The sequence below is a fragment of the Carassius carassius genome, chromosome 44 (genome assembly GCF_963082965.1).
Source record: "Carassius carassius chromosome 44, fCarCar2.1, whole genome shotgun sequence".
NCBI classification, from domain to species: domain Eukaryota; kingdom Metazoa; phylum Chordata; class Actinopteri; order Cypriniformes; family Cyprinidae; genus Carassius; species Carassius carassius.
Genome location: NC_081798.1, coordinates 13,157,533 through 13,177,023, shown reverse-complemented (window position 1 = coordinate 13,177,023; position 19,491 = coordinate 13,157,533). Strand labels below are relative to the sequence as shown.

Sequence of the window (19,491 nt, the reverse complement as noted above, 5' to 3'; positions counted from 1 at the left end):
TGTTTGTATATGATACAGTTTTTTACATTTCCCCAAATGTGTCTAATTAATTGCCATGCATTTCCAAACATTCCCGTAAATTCCTATAAATTACTGGTAAATTTCAAACTTGGAATATTTCCAAAAAGTTCTCATGGAAAGTTTCCAGACAATTTCTGGAGATGTACCGCCCCTTTGCAACCTTAATTATACCATTCATCCTGCATGGCAAACAGCTACAAGAGTTTGGGTTGGGGATCACTGAACTAGTAGGTGTGTTCTAATTCAAACTGTGCACATCCCAGCCTCTAGATAATTCACAGGCTAAGAGTCAGCATGACTGACGCTCCTGCACATGTGAAGAATTGACTGGGTGATTAAATTTTGCATTGCTGCAAACGATCGCACCTCAAAGAGATGGATCAGCTTAACTGCCTGCACTCCAAACTTTCACTTCACTCACTGGCCACCATTATTTAACAATTGATCTGATCTATTGACGATAGCCCAGTGAGCCAAAAAGCAATTGATCAAACAAACTGTTCAGTTGATGCCCTATTTGTCATTTCATTGTGAGGGGTTCAGATCCGTAAAAAAAGAAAAAAAAGTCTTGAATCTGAGGACCAAAGGGAGAAGAGGGGTACAGGCACAAAGCTGGCCAAGAACAACAATAAATGTGCAGGAGTGTCACAGCTTTCATGGTAATACAGCAGGGTAATTTAATGCAGACATAAGTCCAAAAACATAAAAATACAACCAATATATGATTGAAAATATAAAATCTGATATGTCATGTTAAAGGAAACTGCACTTATTGCCATTGTTATTCTTTTAATGTTGAATCATTTAATCACTGAAATGTTGATCTATTAATAATAAAATATGAAGAAGAAATTAAATATTCAGAATTGGTTCAGAAAAACCAAATAGCCAATACTTTACTAATATGGTGCCAATACATTTTGCATCCTTTGCATTATACAACAAGAATCATTATACAACTTTTTTTTTTTTTTTTAATTAAACATTTTAAAAGAAAGCAAAAGGACCACTGCATATCAATGTATATCATTGAATAAAAAAATAAATAAAAAAATCTTCAAAAGTTTCAATTTGGAATTCAGTGATATACAGTGGGCCTTTTGTTTTCTTTTAAAATGTTTTATTTTAAGAATATATCACTATTTTATCACTGATCCCCCCCCCCCCCCCCCAAAAAAAAAATCTTCATAAGTTTTATTTGAAAAAGACTTTGACTCTGATTTATTGATTAAATATGGAGTAGCTAAGATCATGGCTTTAGAGCAGTATGCTTCTCTTATAGCAGCTGTTCAGGGTGAATGAGAGACAACATTAGGGCAGACTGTGCCAGTCTCTATTAGACAAAAATGTAAAAGCTGTAAACAAGTTTGATGTCAGCCCGAAAAAAAACCCAAAATGTTTGTGTTGTAGGGCTGAGCAACTCTGTAAAGATGGAAAAATGTGAAACAATGGGTCATGGTAACAAGGCTCGAAATTGGTGGCATTTTGGTTGCATATAATTGTTGTCATGCGACCTGTTTTCATTTCTCTAAAAACATGTGCCTTCTGAGTGTTGATACGGTGACCTGTCTGCCGTTGTATGAAACATTAGGCTATATAACCTATTAAACTTAATCTTTACATTCTTAACCTTAATGCAGATTTTAAAATTGGCTGTCAATCACCCAGTCTCTGCTTTCATCTGTCAGGTGACAGGGCGCTAACTACTGCGGGGAATGTAAAGGGCTGAAAAAGAGCGAAAATAAAATGAAGCACAGACAGATTTCTTTAGTGAACCACCTAAAGTTACAAATAATGGTGCTAGTGATAGCGATCATGTGGTGAATGTTGATCCACCAGCCGAACAGAAGGTGTACAGTTTTTGGAGAGAGCAGTTGAAAATGGAATTAGAAAATGGTTCTATGCACTGCATTCGCTGTAAAGACTGTGGGACGGAGTTTGCAGGCTCATAGCGGCCGATAATATTGGCAAAACGATATATCGGTTATAATATATGCAAATGCTGAATTCTGAAAGAAAAATAATTGAACAAACAGAAACCAGAAGGAGAGAAAGAACTAAAACAACAGTGAGAAAAGAAAGAGAAGGGAATCCCAGCAGCAATGCCATCAAAAACAGTGACAGAAGTGGCCAAAAAAAAGAGAGAAAGAAAAGCATAGGTACCTGGTTTCTATAAGCCTGAAGTTCAGCTTCCAGCTCATTGATCTTCTCTTCTCTTTTCAATAGCTGGGCTTGAGCTTCCTGTCTGCCCAGAAACTCTTCATCAAACTTGAAAACAAAAATTATATCAACAGAGATGACAAAAACACACACACAAAAACATAACCATTCATCTACTGATGTTTGAATGCTGCTTAAATGTCTTTTTTCTGTTAGCATTATGTACTGAGGCTGAACACTAATTATTGAAATTAAAGATAATTACACTAGTATAACACAAATACAAAACACAAATTCAATCAAGGACTATAAAAACAGTTACTTAAAGGGGTCAATATGATGCAATTAAAAAAAAAAATATTATTTGAGCTGTATGAGCGGTAACAAGCTCTTGGTGCATAAAGAAATCTGTTGCTAAGTTGCAAAGACTAAAGGCTCAAATCCAAAGAGATATTCTTTATAAAAAATTAGGAGTCAACCATGGCCTCCTGAAATGGCTCATTCTAACACGCCCCCACGTCTAAGGCATGATGTGGGAAGATTTGCATAACAGCGCCCAAATGTTCACAAAGAAAGATGGCGTAACTATTATTCTTGCTGTTGTCACCGCCGCTATGTCATGGAGTCGTTGTGTGTTACATTGTGAAAGCGAAACTACTTTGTTTGGCCTTCCAAAAGAGGACACAACTAGAAATCAGTGGATAAAAGTTGTATTTACAACACTGTTCCGGAACAGTTCAACCCAAATATTCAGATGTATGCAACGCATTTTACGGAGGACAATGACTGTTTCCTGAACCAGTAGCCTACAATGCTTCTGTGCACAAAGGCTGTTTCTATATAGTGGGGCAATTCCAACTTTGACAGTCTGGCGCTTCTGACTCACAGCCTGTAAGTATGTTTAGATATTTAAAGAATTTACCACTGACGATTCGAACGCGAGTTTTAAGCAGTGTAGAGCAGCGTTTGTTGTTTGGAAAATAATGTGTTTTTTAACCTTAAACCACAAACACTGCATTAAACCAAATACACAAAATAATGTTCATTTTTGCAAAGTCATATGACCCGTTTAAGCAAATCTGCATTAAATAAGCAGGACACATTATCTAAAACAGATCTTTTGGACACCACACAACCTTTTATCACACAAAACTAGCCTTCACAAAAAAGTTTTACTTCTTAAAAAATGTCTGACATAAATGTTCATGCCAATGCTGCAAAAAATAAATAAACAATACACTTTAGTATGACCAGTCGACCATCCTAAACCAACAAGCTCAGCTAAGATGATTTCATTCATCAAGTTCATTTCTTAGATGTAAAGCCATAAAAAGCATTTCTGCTAGTTTTAAAAGTTAACTAGTTATCTGGAAAGGATGTAGTTAAAAAGCTATGGTTTGGTATGTATAGATCTGTTGCCGTCGACCACGTACATTTCGGCCCACCAGTACAAACGAACGCTCCCAACAATCAATACCTTTTTAATCTCAGAATACTGTTAATTACAAATGGCTGTTTGAACGATTTCAAGTAATCTTGCCTTAATTAATGAAAGCTAAATGGTACGGTCATGAATGGTCTTCAAAGGCTGCATACTTCATTAGAGGAGCCAGAGTAAGAAGAAAGAAACCAAAAACAAGGGTGGGTTGGAAGATAAAGAGGGGGGAAAGAAAGGGCACTTGCCTTTTGAGTCAACTCTGAGGCCCTCTGTTCAAACTCCTCAGCCCTGGCTTTATCCACACACACCTCTGCAGAGAAAGCATGGGGAAATTAACCATTTCAGTTTCAAGTAAACTAACTAACTAGCTCGAATAGAAAAGCAGACACACCTAACAGGTGGCTGAAGTCCACATCCAGACGCTTGCGGTAGGTAAAGTCAGGATCTGTGCCGCTACGATGGAGGACGATTTGAGAGACACACTCCTCTATGATCTTGAAATACTGAGGCCTGGAGGACAGAGAACAAGGAAGAATAAGAGAGAGCGAGAAGAAAGAAAAATCAATGCACTGTATTATCTTTTTGAGAATACTGTACCACTGACTCAGGCACAAAATTAGAAAAATTGTTAAATTTACTCTAAATCCTCTGACAGTAGTGATACTGGCTTATACAAGCTAATAACTGGTGCAATGAAAATGACTGAGTCCTTTAAATCTGCGATGCTGCTCGACACTTACATAAAAGGGAAAGAGAGACATAAAAATGGAGAGGCATATGGAGAGAAACATAACAAAAGTGAGAAGGGATGACGTACGAGATACTGTAGAGTGAACTCAGCTGCATTTTAAAGTATCATTTACAACTGCAGCCAGGCAATAAGGAGTCTGGCTTTCCTTTCCCTGTTACATATTTAGTTATATATTTGAATTTAAAAAACTGAAGTAAACAGTGAATTATAAACGGTGTTGACATGTTTAATAAATCTTGTCTTTGTGGCACAACACAGAATTTGAGTTTTTTTTTTTTTTAAATGAGTGAAATTAGCAGAGCTTTGGAGGGAAAAGCGGAAAGAATTAGGATCATTCAGGCTGAGGGGATGCTCTTTGATCTGAAGTTATCATTCTGACCTTTTACAGTCATCATTTCTACATGGTAATGTGAAGTTGACGCCCAAAATACAGCACAATAATTCTACAATTCGGGGAAGTCGTGGCCTAATGGTTAGAGAGTCGGACTCCCAATCGAAAGGTTGTGAGTTCGAGTCCCGGGCCGGCAGGAATTGTGGGTGGGGGGAGTGCATGTACAGTTCTCTCTCCACCTTCAATACCACGACTTAGGTGCCCTTGAGCAAGGCATCGAACCCCCAACTGCTCCCCGGGCGCCGCAGCATAAATGGCTGCCCACTGCTCCGGGTGTGTGCTCACAGTGTGTGTGTGTGTTCACTGCTCTGTGTGTGTGCATTTCGGATGGGTTAAATGCAGAGCACAAATTCTGAGTATGGGTCACCATACTTGGCTGAATGTCACTTCACTTTCACTTTCACTTTCAATTAAATTATATTCATTAAAATTAAAATCTGTATTCTATTGCCATTAATCATGTTAACTAATTTATATACTTGACTACAGCACAAATACAGTGGCCAAATCAACCACATTGGAATCTCCAACATGCATATAAATTAGGATATAAAATTCAAGTAACTATATTTTCAATTTTAGAGTGAGTTAGCATTAAAGACACATAAACCTACTTCCCATTTATGGAATAACTGACCATAAAAAGAAAAAGAAAACAAATAATAAAGCGTAAGTGTATGCAGTCATGGCATAATCATTTCCATAATGACTTCAGAAAGAGCTAAACGATCACTCCTTGACCTGAATAGCACGCCAATTGGCATGTGAATGTGTATATTAATGATGTAGGTATATACCGTCTATCTGCAGTGGTTTTTAAAAACTGAGTTATATATCCTGTATTCTACATATTAGGAGCTTGCCTTTTGATCAAGACCAGGTTTAACACACCCCCAGCTGTGAGCTCAAAGACATGAAAACTCTCTTTGAGCAGATGCCACAGATGAAAAGAGAGGGAGAGGGAGAGAGAGAAGGGAGGGGGTATATAGGGAAGGGAAGAGTAATGTGGGCATGTGTAATGAGAGGAAGATGAAAGCAGGATTATTCTCTTTGTCGGACACTGCCATTGGATGGTTTGGGGGGAAGAGACCAGCAGGGCATGTGCACTTCCCATGTAGAATAAACGGTGTTCATGGACAGAGTTTAGAAAGAAATGTTTATATGGTGAGAAGAGCTTACTGGGACCATAAAAAAAAAAGACCATTATTTATTTATTTTTTTTTACATCAAGTATGCCGTGCATGTCTCCAAGCTTTATTATTCGTTTTTCTAATAACGTACGATTCTTATTTGGTTTCAGTGTTTACTGATCTTCAGTTTTGTATACCTAAACTTTGTGTAAGTTATTTTATATTAGCATGGTGTATTTTTATTCATTTTGTTGATAAAAGTTTTATTATGTATTTTGTTTCTTGAATTTAATTGAGCAATTGACTTCGAACTGATGCTAATTTAAAAGTGAAAGTAAAATGCCCACTGCGCTTTTAAGCTATTTAAAAGCGAAGTAAATTGACGAAAAGAGGGAAAACTCAAACTAATACAAACAACTGCTTGACAACGAATTGTCGCTAATTTGAAAGTAAAAGTAAAATCTTACAAACTTTTACAAGCTACTAAAAAACAGAAGGAAAGCGAGGAAAAGAGGGAAAACTACCCCCCATGGAGATTACCAGTGTTGTAAAATTAGTAAGTAAAATTTCCTCTCTGTCACAACCCTACTATATAATAAAATACAATTTTAAATACTTTGTTCATGTTAACAGATACAAATCTACCTGAATTATTGCAAGATATATGAAAGACTGATATAACTAAGGACAGACAGACATAAATGAATTGATAGAGATAACATTCGTAAGAGTGCACAAAAGATCAATAGAATAAACAATAGAGTGATTGATAGAACGACAAAATGGTTAAACAATCGTTAGAGGCAACGACAGAGTGAACAAACTCAATAGAGGGAATAAACAATCAATAAAGTGAGAGATATACAGAAGATATAGTGGAAGATATAGAGATAGATATAGGCAGATATCTCTCCAAACAGAATGGGCACTTCTTTTCTCCTGTACCGGCGCTCAGCAGATGGTCTCTATCTTTACACCTCTGTTTCCCTTTCCACTTCTCTCTTCTGTTAAAGCTGTTATTCTTCACATAAAAAAAGATCACTGGCTAAAGAGCTTTAAAAGCTGTTCTCCAACTCACAACACATTGAGTCATCAGCGAGACCTTAACGCCGGGAGATATATGCCGTTGCATCACTGGCACTAATTAGTCAGAAATAAATAAAAACCTCAGACTAGGTTTGAAAGGGAGGAGAGGCGGCATTTTTATAAAAAATTATGAATACAAGATGAATGTGATGTGACTTGTAAGGGCCCGAATAGGTTTGGAAAGACATTTTCCTTTTCCTTAGGTTTATGAAAGGTCCTTTTGCATACAATACCATTGAAAAGTTCAAACACACCTACTCGTTATTTAATATCATTTGAAAATGCGTAAATTAGCAACAATAAATGCAAAACCAACAGATTGAAAGAAACAGAAGCATAGGAAAGGCATAGTAAATAAGTAAAATGTTTAACATGAAAGTAGGTTCTTTTCATTCACTATTCAGTCAACTTTAAAACAAAAAAATTAAATAACCCTCACCGTGTGAAATAGTCATTCCTGATCAGCAGCAGGTGCTGTAGTATGGAAAGAAAATTGCTCTCTGCGCTTGTGTCCTTCACAAAGCAGTATAACACATTAAAGACATCTCCGATATCAGTACGCACTTTGTTAAGGAACAATCAAGCGCTGCAACTGCCAAAATAAAAGCAAAATATGGAAACATACAGAAGAAAAGAGCATACACTCTCAATACATGAAGTGCAGACACAAAGGCAGAGCAAAGAACTACTGACTAGCCTTGTCACAGCATGAGACTTGTAAAACACTGCTAATGTAAGCAAACAATTCAGGATGATTTATAGTTATGATTAAATCTAAGAAAACAACATCAATGCAGTCAAGTGCATGGTTTCTGAAGATATTATTACAGTTTGCATATGACCAACATTTTATTGTTGGAGGTCCTCTAAGGATCAAAGTATGAGTAAGAGAAAGAAAGAGAAGACGACACAAAGGAGAGGGAGAGTTTTTTTTAGGAGCGTTTAAGTGTGGACAGAATATCAAATGAAATTGCGTGCATCTCAGCGTCAGAAGGATATTCTAGTTCACTTCTGATGTCCTCCAGGCGATGGGAGAACTCAATCATGTCTTCCTCCTTGTGCTCCTCAAAGACCTTCAGCTGGATATCCAGAGCATCATTTTTTACAGTGTTCAGGGTCTACACAGCGTGAAGCGCAAGGGGAAACAAAGAGAAGAAAAGAGCATATTAAATAGACCATGCCACTGAAAACATGATATTCCTTGGTCTTTTGAAATAAAGTCTTTGATGTACTACTGGACGAAGACATACAACTCAAAAGTTCCCTGTTAGTCCACCCAAACTATTGCAGGACACTAAAGGCAATCGCACACTACAAGAATGAGGTGCGATGGACTTCATAATTGATTAACATAGTCTGGAATTAGCTGTGTAGTGTGTGAACCAACACAACAGAAAGCAATAAACGGCAAAAGTTTTACTTTTCTAATAAACTTGGCCTTAGCTGCAAAAGAACCTAAAAACAATTCTGATGTCAGAATCACAAGCAAATGAACACATTTCCACAAACATCCAGTCAGTATTCAGAAAGCTGGTGGGAGGTTGTTTTTGTTTTTTTGTTTTTTTTTTTGCTCATTTCATACACGAAGAGGTTAGCCAATCAGAACAGAGGTTAACTGCATATAGAAATCATACAGATATACTAGTATAAACAGCAGATGTTATTTTTAAAAAAACAGCTAGAAAAAGAAATTGAGGGAAACATTATATACAACTGCTTTTGTTGCGAGAAAGCATGACTAACATTTCAAGTGGACTTTGAAGGGAAAATAAGACAAATATGTGGAATATTGGGCACTATGAGAGAGAAGAGAGAAACACTGACAAAACACCATTTTCAAAAATGTGTATCTAGAAAGAGAAAATAATAATTTCGCTTTCATTCCGTCTCTTTGTATTCCCAAGTCCTGTTTCTGAGGCAGCTTGTGTTTTGAATAATAAATAAGACATGCGTGAGGCATTAATCTATCTCACTTCCACACTCTCTGGCTTTCATTTCACATACTTCTGTTTTGTTCAGGCAGTTTTCAGTCGTTTGTTGATAGAACATAACCACATTCAGAATGCCAAGAGGAGACAGACCGAGAGAAAGAAACCAATCCAATCCTGGCTATAAGTATTGATTCAGCAGAGCGACCTCTCCTTCAGGCCTCATAAATTATTCGCAGAGCCATTTTACAATATTTCACTCAAGTGGACAACTCATTTAAATATTAATACACAGGCAGTGGTAGAGCCGCTTACCGGCAGGATCTCTCGCAGGCCGCAGCGCATAAATTCATTTCGGATGTGCAGCCTGAAGTCCAACTCATCAGGAGACGTTACGAGGGCATTGATGAGCTGCATGCAAGCCACCTAAAGGAAGAAGATAACATTCAGTAAGAGTATGTGTGTGTATACATATGCAGGTCTGAGTGTATGCATTTGAATTATATGTAACCGTGTTGAAATACTAAATGGAATATTTGTTTTAGGAATGATTAAACTTAATTTGTCAAAGAACCATTTAAGTCAAAAAATATATACAGTACAGACCAAAAGTTTGGAAACATTACTATTTTTAATGTTTTTGAAAGAAGTTTCTTCTGCTCATCAAGCCTGCATTTATTTGATCAAAAATACAGAAAAAAATGTAATATTGTGATGTATTATTACGGTTTCCAAAATAATAATATTAAGCAACACAACTGTTTTTAACATTGATAATTAGAAGAAATGTTTTGGAGCAACAAATCAGCACAATATGATGATTTTTGAAGGATTATTCAACACTGAAGACTGGAGTAATGATGCTGAAAAATCAGCTTTGCATCACAGAAAAGATCAGTAACTGAAGTAAGTAATCTTCGATAAGCCTTGATGAATTTATTTTTATTTATTTATTTTTTATCACTAGTTTACAAAGCTTAATTTGAAAGCGAAAGTTGGTGGCCTTGAATGTCTCACTGAAGCTTGTTTTCAAGGGATTGTATATGAGACTGCAGTTTGGACCTGTTGAAGAGCATCACTGTGGTTTATGACTCTCACTGAACTCTCAGCCAACATAAAGGAGTCAAAAACTACTATTCATCTCCTCAAGCAACACAGATCATCAATTATTGATCAGCCTTCTACAAGACACTCTAAATCACATGTATGAGAGGGAGTGTTTAGTTAAAAGGCACTGGTGCATTCAGGGGACTGAGCCGTATTGAGCAGACAGTGAACTGTCTGTATAGCTCTGTGTGGCTTTACCTCCTGTTCGCATCATGTCTGATGATGCAATAATTGATTATTACATAATAAACCACACCAACTCCAAATTATTTATAGTGGCTGTGATGGAACATGATTTTTTCAGACATTGTCATACAGTAAGAGTAGAGTTTTTTAAAATATATATAATTAAAAAACAGAACAGACCTGTAAGAGTCACTTGTTTATGAATCAGACGATACTGATTGTGCTGTATGGCATTGGATGCACTACAAAAAATACTGGTTACCGGTTCAAGTTGTGATTAATCAAATAATCAAGGAATAAAAAATGTGAGGCAATAGTTATCATCCTAAACTCATGGGGTCAAAACAAAAGACAATAAGAAACCTGAATAAAAATAAAGATGTTGCATAATGTATTTAATTCAATCAATGGATTTGTCAGCTATTTAAACTGTAATAAATTGGACAGGCTCATATGACTGATGTATGGTTCCAATTTACTAAAAATAAATGGTTTATAAAAACCACCAGCTGAATAATTAAAAAAAATCTATGTTAACTCAAATGGCCAAATAATTGTAGTCAATGTTTATAATCCTAAACTCAAAGCTCAAAACAGAACATTATGATACTAAATAAATATTTAGTCCGTAATGATGGGCTGTATATTTATGATATCTTCACACAGCAAAAATCATGAAAAAAATGAGCAGAAGTCTTTCACAGGCAAAACCCTTTGATTTAAGAGACGATGACATTGTATTATTCATATTTCTTTGGCTCAGCGGTTGAACTGCGGGAGGAATCTCAGAAAAGTTAAGCCTGTAAGTGACACTTGCTGACAGCTTTCATAAAGGAAAAAGAAAACATATCTGCCATTAATAACTGTACCGTTTTCTTAATCTGCCTACTTCACATGCCTGGTGAGAGGCGGGAGTGGTGAGAGAACAGGATGAGGAGAGAAAGAGGAAATATATTCCTGTGAGAATCACTCATTCTCCATTAGCTCAGAGCAATACAGAGCTATAAGAAATATCCACTAGACATAGACATGAAAACACAAATTATGAAGTGATAAAAAAAACATGATGAATCATTTACTAGCTCCCATGGATGAGCACACAGACTCATGCAAAACCAAAATACTTGGCATCCTCAAGCTCTCTTGAAACATTCTTAAAAATAACCCTGTCCGATGCAGTCTATTGTCGCCCCTGAGTGCTCCCTGCCTCTCACTCCTACATAAACAAACTGAACTTTATGCAGTCTGGGTGTGTGCTCTAAGAGCATCTATTTGAAGATACAGCCCCTAAATATCTCTAGCAACAACAGAGTGGAGAGAGAAAGAGAAACCCTACAGAAAACTCCAAACGTTCCCAGTTATAACAGCCTTTGATAAATGATTCATACGGTTAAAAGAGATCACAGCTGACTATTAGCAAACAGGAACAATAACCAGTCAATCAATAAAACATTACTAGAGGCCTCTAAACACACCAGTTGGCCTTCATGGATATTAAACAGCATGCCTTGGATGTTTTGGTTATTTTTCTCCACTCATTTCACCAATTCCTGTCTAATGGAGAAAAGCTGGCCAATAAGGGGTCTTTTCCTGTGTGACCTGCTAATGTAGAGCGTTCAATTGCTCCGTATCAACCTTTCAACACTATTTTGGACTGGAAGAGGAATTATATGGGCACAAATCCATGCTAACCATGAGAGCCACAGAACTACTACATATTTTACACTCTGCAGGTCACGGTAAAACATTAAAAGAATATAATTTTAACTTCAACATTAACTGCTGAGTTAGAGGTTTATCCTGAATGCAGGATATGAGAAAGCATGTGAAAGTTCTCTCTCTATGCTTGTTTGAAGGGAAAGCTCAGTGCCTCTCTTTCACCTCCCTCTGCTACCAATTAAACTAAAACACAGCTACTTTGATCAGTCTCAACAATGAAGCCACTCAGTTAACGCAGGCGAACCAGCGCATGTCATTGTGTAGGGCCAGCACTCTGCAGAGGAGCTGGGCATATCACGAATATAAGTATGCTGGCCTCACTTGAATGCATGCACATATGCTGCAAAAAGAGAGCCTAGAACCAGACACATAGGCTGCCTGAATGGTCCTTGTATAAATTGTATTTTATATATTTTTTTACAGAGAGAGAGAGAGAGAAAGTAACATAGGCCAACAAATAGTCAAATGATAAAACAATAGAAAGACAGACACAGATTTATTTATTTACGATTTAACACCACATTAGCAGCAATGGCCATATTTATGAAAAAAACAACAACATTAAATTGCATTGCTTAATTCAATCAATATCCTTTCCATATAATGTTATTATTGAACAATGTTGTTATAAAAATATAAACTAAAATAACAACAACAATAATAGCTATCAATTATATAGCCTTTTTACTTACTATTTGATAAAATATTATTAAATTATTTTAGGAGAAACCTTTTTAAAAATGTTAATTAATATTTAGAATAAAAATACTATTATAATAAAAAAATTGACATTGTATTAAAATATGTTCTATACTCAATAAAATTTTACATAAATTACAAACTGGTTTCTCCCTTTTCAATAAATATGAATGAGTGAGTTTTGTTTATTTGCAATGCACAGACCGTCAGAACAATAAAAAATCAGTTAGAACAAACGGTACAGAACAATGGAACAACAGATAGAATGACAGAACAATAGAAATAACAATAGATAGAACGATAGACAAATAAAACAGAATGATAGAATGACCGACAGACAGACAGACAGACAGAGAGACAGATAGATAAAGATAGACAGACAGACAGACAGATACAGATAGAGATAGATACCCCTTTAATTATTAAATGATAAATTATATATTTTAGTGCTTTGATTTAATTATGATCTATTTTGTTATTAAAGTCAATCAAGGTTTATGAATGTAGAATATCAAATGAAGTTGATGTCAATTTTAATAGTTGGAGTAAACTGTCCATTACAAGATTTGTGGTTTACAGACCCTGACTCATGGTGCACTTCCGTCTTATTTGCGAGCACAGAGCTAAATAACCCTAATCAAATTATTCATAATTTCTGGAATGATTATGGTAAATCTCATCAGGGATGTTTGACTAATGCCAGTTTATGCTTTACAATGCAAATGAAGAGCTGTAACTGGCAGCACTAATCTCTGTGCTTTACAAGTGTCCTGAGCCCCTGAGCATGCTGGCTAAACAAAAGGCCATGTTGACTTGTCAGAAAAGGACAGGAAATTAAGTTTGTTTTATAATGTTTCATTTAAATAAATGAATTTCATGCCTGCATAGGCACCGTACGGCTCAAAGGAGCATTAGGCATCTACTTGCATAAGCTTTTGAAATGTGTTCTTATATAAAGGACAGGTCGTCCTAAAAAGCAGATATGCTCATTTGTTGTCTTATCCTCTTCATGAAGGCCTCTATACACAGTCGCTGGGGGATTTTAAAGTGTAAATTGTGTTTTAGAGGTGATTCAGAGCCTGTGACTTCATCATTATATTGAAGTCACTATCAAGCAAATTGCTGGTGCTTCAACTAATTATGACCGTGACCAAGACCGGCCCTCAAATCTCTGAGGGAAAATTTCAAAATGGAATAGTATATAAAGGAAATGTATTTCCCCATCTAAGCAAAACACACAACACCTGTCTGTCACAATAGTGCAAACAGTAATGTGAAAGTGGGTAATGTTACTTTATTACAGAAGTGCTAATTAATAGACCACTAGGGATCTTGAACAGATATTTGTGTTTTTGTTTTTTTTAAGATGTAGCCATTGCTTGGAAAAAAAATAAGATAAGATAAAATAAAATAACATTTTCACATATTTTCTTTAGAGAGTGGCACCAGTGGACATTCTATTCACATTTGTTTTTCTATTGCAGCTATCATAGGTAGAAATATGTATATGTGACTGAGTGTGTATTGAGGTCACGAGGGCATTGGTAGAGCTGTATCAGCAGAAGACATCTGAACAAGAAGGCAAATGAGGAGCAGTGAACGCTTACCTGTAATTGGACGGAGTGCACACTAAGACCTTGAATGATAGGGTTAAAACGGGCCACCCCTCTTCCCTCAGTTGCTGTGGTGATGGCCTCAAGGACCTTCTCCAAACTTCATGCAGGAAATAAGTAAATGTAAAAGTAAGGGTCACGGATTTGATTTGGTTGTACATTTTTTCACTGAGGGTTATGCTGGGATTGCACTTCTCTCTGGTATGGAGGATGGTTTGAGTCCACCTGTAAATTTGTAAATTGCACCTTTTCGGTGCTTACATGGAGCTGATATTTAAAAGAGAGATGAAATAGTCATAATAAATGGTTTATGCATCTGGACTAAATGAATGCTGTACTTATATCATGAATGCAAATAGACCAAACAAACAAATAAATAAATAAATATATATATAGTGTTCCTGTAGCTCAATTGGTAGAGCCCTGCTTTATCAAGCGCAAGGTTGGGGGTTCGATTCCCCGGGAACACATGATAGGTAAAAATTGATAGCCTGAATGCACTGTAAGTCGCTTTGGATAAAAGCGTCTGCTAAATGCATACATTTATATATATATATATATATACACACACACAAACAGCTGAAGCAAATAGTGACTAATAAAGCACACAGCTAAAGAAGAATTTACATTAAATATGATTTAAGTTTGAATCAGAGAAAATTGCAAAATCACAATAGGTGAATAAAACTTCAACAGAAAGTATATAATTGAGGGGGCTTAAATAATGAAATCAGGCTGAAATAAGAAAGAACAATAATTGCATCATAACCAAATTGATTTCATCTGAAAGGCTAGAGAAAGTGAGACAGGAGGCTTACGTATTTTCTTCTCCCACAATGCAGATTGCAGAGAGCAGTTTGACCACATCTGTCATCATGACCGGCTGACCAGGGTCAATGGCTTGGGCCAACAGTGCCAGACTCTTCTCCTCGCCAAGGATCCGTTCAAGTCCATACTGCAGACAGACATAAAAAAACATATATAAGACATTGCCCAGTGTTTAGTGCGATGCTATTCTGCGGTGACACTGAACCACTGCTAAAACTATACAGTTTCAGCAAAAAATCGATTCAGTCAATCTAATTTTAATGGAATGACTTAAGAATGAATGCACTAAAGAAGCAAAAAATAAAAATAATTAATTGACTTATTCTTGCACAAAAAAAAAATGCAAACAAAAAACACAAAACCAAACCACAAAAAATTCACTACACAACAATATTCAACAATAAAATACTTTTACAAATAATAATAAAAAAAAAAAAATCAAGGATTAATCTAAAGGGTACATTATTGTAAAGGGTTTGGAAATACTGAGGGACACATTAAATTCAAATTAGTAATTACGGAAAAGAGTTTTAGTTTTAAATTGAAGGTGACTTGGAGGACCCAAAGAAGGACATCACATAGCTGCCTGTTGCTCTGTCCTTGAAGTAATGACAACACTGCGATCAGGGATATGTTAATAGTAGTGTGAAAGAGAGAGAGAGGGTGACAAAAAAGAAAGAAAGAAATGGCAAGCATAAAGGTGAATGAAGTACAGACACAGGAAAGAAAAGCCTTGGGGGTCTGAAACGACAAGAGCAGATCTAGACCTGCAGAGAGAAGCAAGGAGTCAAAGAGGGGAGAATATCCACATCTGAACACGGGGGGTTCGGTTAATGACGACCGCAGCGCCAACACCACAGGACGAATTTCTCATTAATTCAAAACACTGCGATGTAACCTAAAAGACCATCTCTCTCTACTCTGTCAATCTTTACATGTAATAGATTCACTTGGCGTAAAATGGTTAAGTTGACTGTGAGTGTGTGAGTGTGTGAGTGTGTGTGTGTGTGTGTGTGTGTGTGTGTGTGTGTGTGTGTGTAATGGTTAAAATCCTAAAATGATCTGATTATTTAGAAATGAGGAAAATATAGGTCATCATGTGACTAAATTTGGAAGACCCAAATCGGCCGCCATCTTGCAACAGCACAAAATAACTTGTGACTCAAGTTTAGCCATTTTCAAGACATGAATAATCCTGAGTGAATTAATTTCAGACTAAAAAGCTTTAGGACAGCAAATTCACTAAGTTGTGTTAATTGCTTCATAACTCATGCCAATTAATGGCTCCAACTCATATCTCAGACTTTGTTGTCATTCAGAACAGATGTTACTGCGTTTTTTTTTATTTTTTTTTATGCAGACTTAGGTATGAAAACATCCTTCCCGCATCAGAGGCACAGGGGAGATAGCGTGTTATCACAGTGTTTACGTGCAGTAATGGATGTAAACATATTTGAGCCATTTTCTGTCTTCATTCTGTGGGAGTTGGTGACAGCTGGACGGGAGCACCTGGCTGGCAGGCAACATGGGCGGAATGTGTCCCATGATGCTGTGGGGCTGAAGTGAGAGGTCTGGAGCTGTAACAGGCCTCTGGGTAAATAAGGCTCACGGCACCTGTCGTGTGCTTGGGATTACACCAGACCTTTAGGGGTGCGAGTAGTAGATTTTGAAACTCTCCGAAAACACAACTGGGATCTCCAGCAAATTAATTCCCAGAATGTCTACACAGAAATAAATGCAGAAAGTGTCTTTTTTTTCTTTGATCCTACAGAAACAGGCCTCGGGAAAACAACAATGGCCTTAACCCATTTATATTTTCTCAGTGGGTGACCATGACAGATTTCTAACTAAAAAATGCACTGATGCGCTTAATTGCTCCGTTTCCATTTTAAACAAATGGCATGTCAATTAGAGTCAATGACAGTACAATTGAATACAGTCATAGAAGAAAAATGAAGTCAACTTGTGAAGCTCCTGAGGAAAGAAAACTAATTACATACTGTAGATAATGACTAGATTTTTACATTTGTTGTTAAAAAATTTACAAATCTCACAACCATTTTGGGTGGTTGCCAAAGCTTTTCTATGTGGCTGCAAATATGTGTGTACGTAGTGTTTGTACCTGTCAGCATCTAGGTTTTCTTTTCCACTAGTAAGGATGCATTTAAAATTGTCAAAAGTGACACTAGTAAAAAAAAAAATTATATATTTTAAATACATTTATTTCATGCTAAGTATAACTCAAATCTGTTAGCATATTTACTGGCATATCGCTTGAAACTTACTGATATAAAAAAATAATTATTATATTATAATTATTATTAATTATACTATTTGTGCACAATGCTCGTTTCTTAAAATTAAGCCTAAAATGTGTTTTAATATCAATATTGATAAGGATTGAATGGTCTTTGAATAATACCAGTCTTTATAAGCATGACTTTTAAATTGTACATAAAGTATACTTGCAATAGTCCTTTAGCACGATTAAATATACTTCAGTATATCTTTAGTTGGACATCAGCACTACTTCCACAAATATTAAACTGATTATGTACAAAATTAGTTGTTCCAATGTAGCAGACTTTAAGTACACTAAACTTACAATTGCAGGGTATTTTTATTAAGTACATAAATATGTAAATGTATTTGAACTATATGTAGCATGAAATAAATGTATTTCAAATACATTTTAGTACATGTATTTTTCACTAGAGGAGATTAAAGAGTTTTGCATAGCAACAATTTTTTTTTTTTTTAATAAATTGTTAAATAAAATGTTCTTTTCTACTCATCACTGAATCTTGAAAAATATATTGGGTATTCACAGAAAAATATTAAGCACTGATAACAATAAGAAATATTTCTAGAGCAGCAAATCATAATATTAGAATGATTTCTCAATTAACATGTGACACTGAAGACTGATGTAATGATGATGAAAATTCAGCTTGGTCATCACAAGAATAAAATACATATTAAACTAGAAAAAAATGATGATTTTCTTATTTTATTTTTAATTGTAATAATATTTTATTTAGTTTTTTTTTTTTTTACTGGTTTTTGACCTAAATCACACGCCAAAGTTTAATACTTTGGGTTCTTTTTAGCGAGAAACACAATACTAATGTTCTGGCCAATAATACTTTTTATTATTATTTATTAAGTTTTTTTTTTAGTTTTTTTTAAGAATAACTGATAAAAAATAGAAGATATTCTATATGATTTTTCCTAAATAAACTAAAAATAAAACACACAAAAAAAAACTACAAATATATAACAGCAGGGGTTCAGATAAAAAATCGGCAGCTGGCAGCAGGAAGTGTCTGCCATTGACAGCCGGAAGGCAGCTACTGGCAGCCTGAAGGTAGGCGGGAACTGCCACTCGGTGGCAGCCAATCAGTATCGACCAACGTGGACGCAACCAATCACAGCAGCAGCCAAATGCTTCAGTAATGTGGGCAATTGATCGAGCGGTAAGTTCGGAAATTGGTGATCGGAGAAAATTTATATGCAGGGCTTGGATTAAGCCAGGATAAGGCCGTAATTGAATTAGAACATTGAAGTAACTTTTGTAAACATGCCTTTAGGGGGAAAAAAAAGAGAAACATTACTGATGTGCATCTTGAGACAAAACCAGGGCACTGACAATCTTTTTTTGAGGGCGGGGAGTTGTACAAATGCCCAATAGTTGCCAGATGCTGTCCTGTTGGAAACTCTTCTTCATGTCGTCCTGGAGGAGGATGATGCTGCATTATTAAATCTGTCTTTGGTTTGTTCCAAATTCAGAAGTCTGGTGTATACAGACTCATTTCGAAAGAGGGCACAATTCGGCTGGCTTGACAGTGTGCACTTTCTTTTGCATATTTGATTAGAGGTTTAAAATGGTGCCATTCCATTCAATTTTTCAGTTGCCATGTCTGAATGTTTATCTTTGTAATAATGCTGTTTTTATGCTCCTCATCTCAATATACAGGTGTAACACAATGGAGAGCAAGTCTGAGCCATGCCAGGAATTCTTCAAAATGTACACACTGCAGCCCTGCTGACAATGCCATGAGGTTTACAAGAACTGCTTACCAGGTGTGCAAATTATGCATAAAAATGTGATCAATTCTAGGCACATGAAAAAATGCAATGGGAATAATCATTAACATGGCTGTGCATGCATGACTACTGTTAATAAAGCAATTTAGGTATTAATGTCACCATTTTCTTATGAATAATAAAATGCAGCCGCAAGAGTTCTTACTAGAATCAGGAAGTATGACCAGATTAGCCGGTTCTGTCAACACTGCACTGGCTACCTATTCAACATTGTATAGATATTAAAATCTTAAATTATATTAATCTCTTTCTTTCTTATTCCGAAGTCACTCTGGCCACCAGATCCACTCTGTATCCAGATCAGAGGGTCACTGCAGTCACCCAGAT

The 19,491-nt window shown here is 36.1% G+C and overlaps 1 protein-coding gene across 1 annotated transcript in view; it reads right to left on the bottom strand.

The window, feature by feature from the left end:
- LOC132126489 (protein diaphanous homolog 3-like) overlaps window positions 1–19,491 on the bottom strand; it is a 405,695-nt gene that overhangs the window by 187,688 nt on the left and 198,516 nt on the right. Inside the window, exons 7-14 of the mRNA XM_059537748.1 lie at window positions 15,048–15,184; window positions 14,224–14,329; window positions 9,221–9,331; window positions 7,977–8,095; window positions 7,417–7,533; window positions 4,011–4,129; window positions 3,865–3,929; window positions 2,185–2,289 (exon numbers count right to left, since the gene is read on the bottom strand). Coding sequence (XP_059393731.1) covers window positions 2,185–2,289; window positions 3,865–3,929; window positions 4,011–4,129; window positions 7,417–7,533; window positions 7,977–8,095; window positions 9,221–9,331; window positions 14,224–14,329; window positions 15,048–15,184 — 879 coding nt within the window. The remainder of the gene's footprint in view (window positions 1–2,184; window positions 2,290–3,864; window positions 3,930–4,010; window positions 4,130–7,416; window positions 7,534–7,976; window positions 8,096–9,220; window positions 9,332–14,223; window positions 14,330–15,047; window positions 15,185–19,491) is intronic.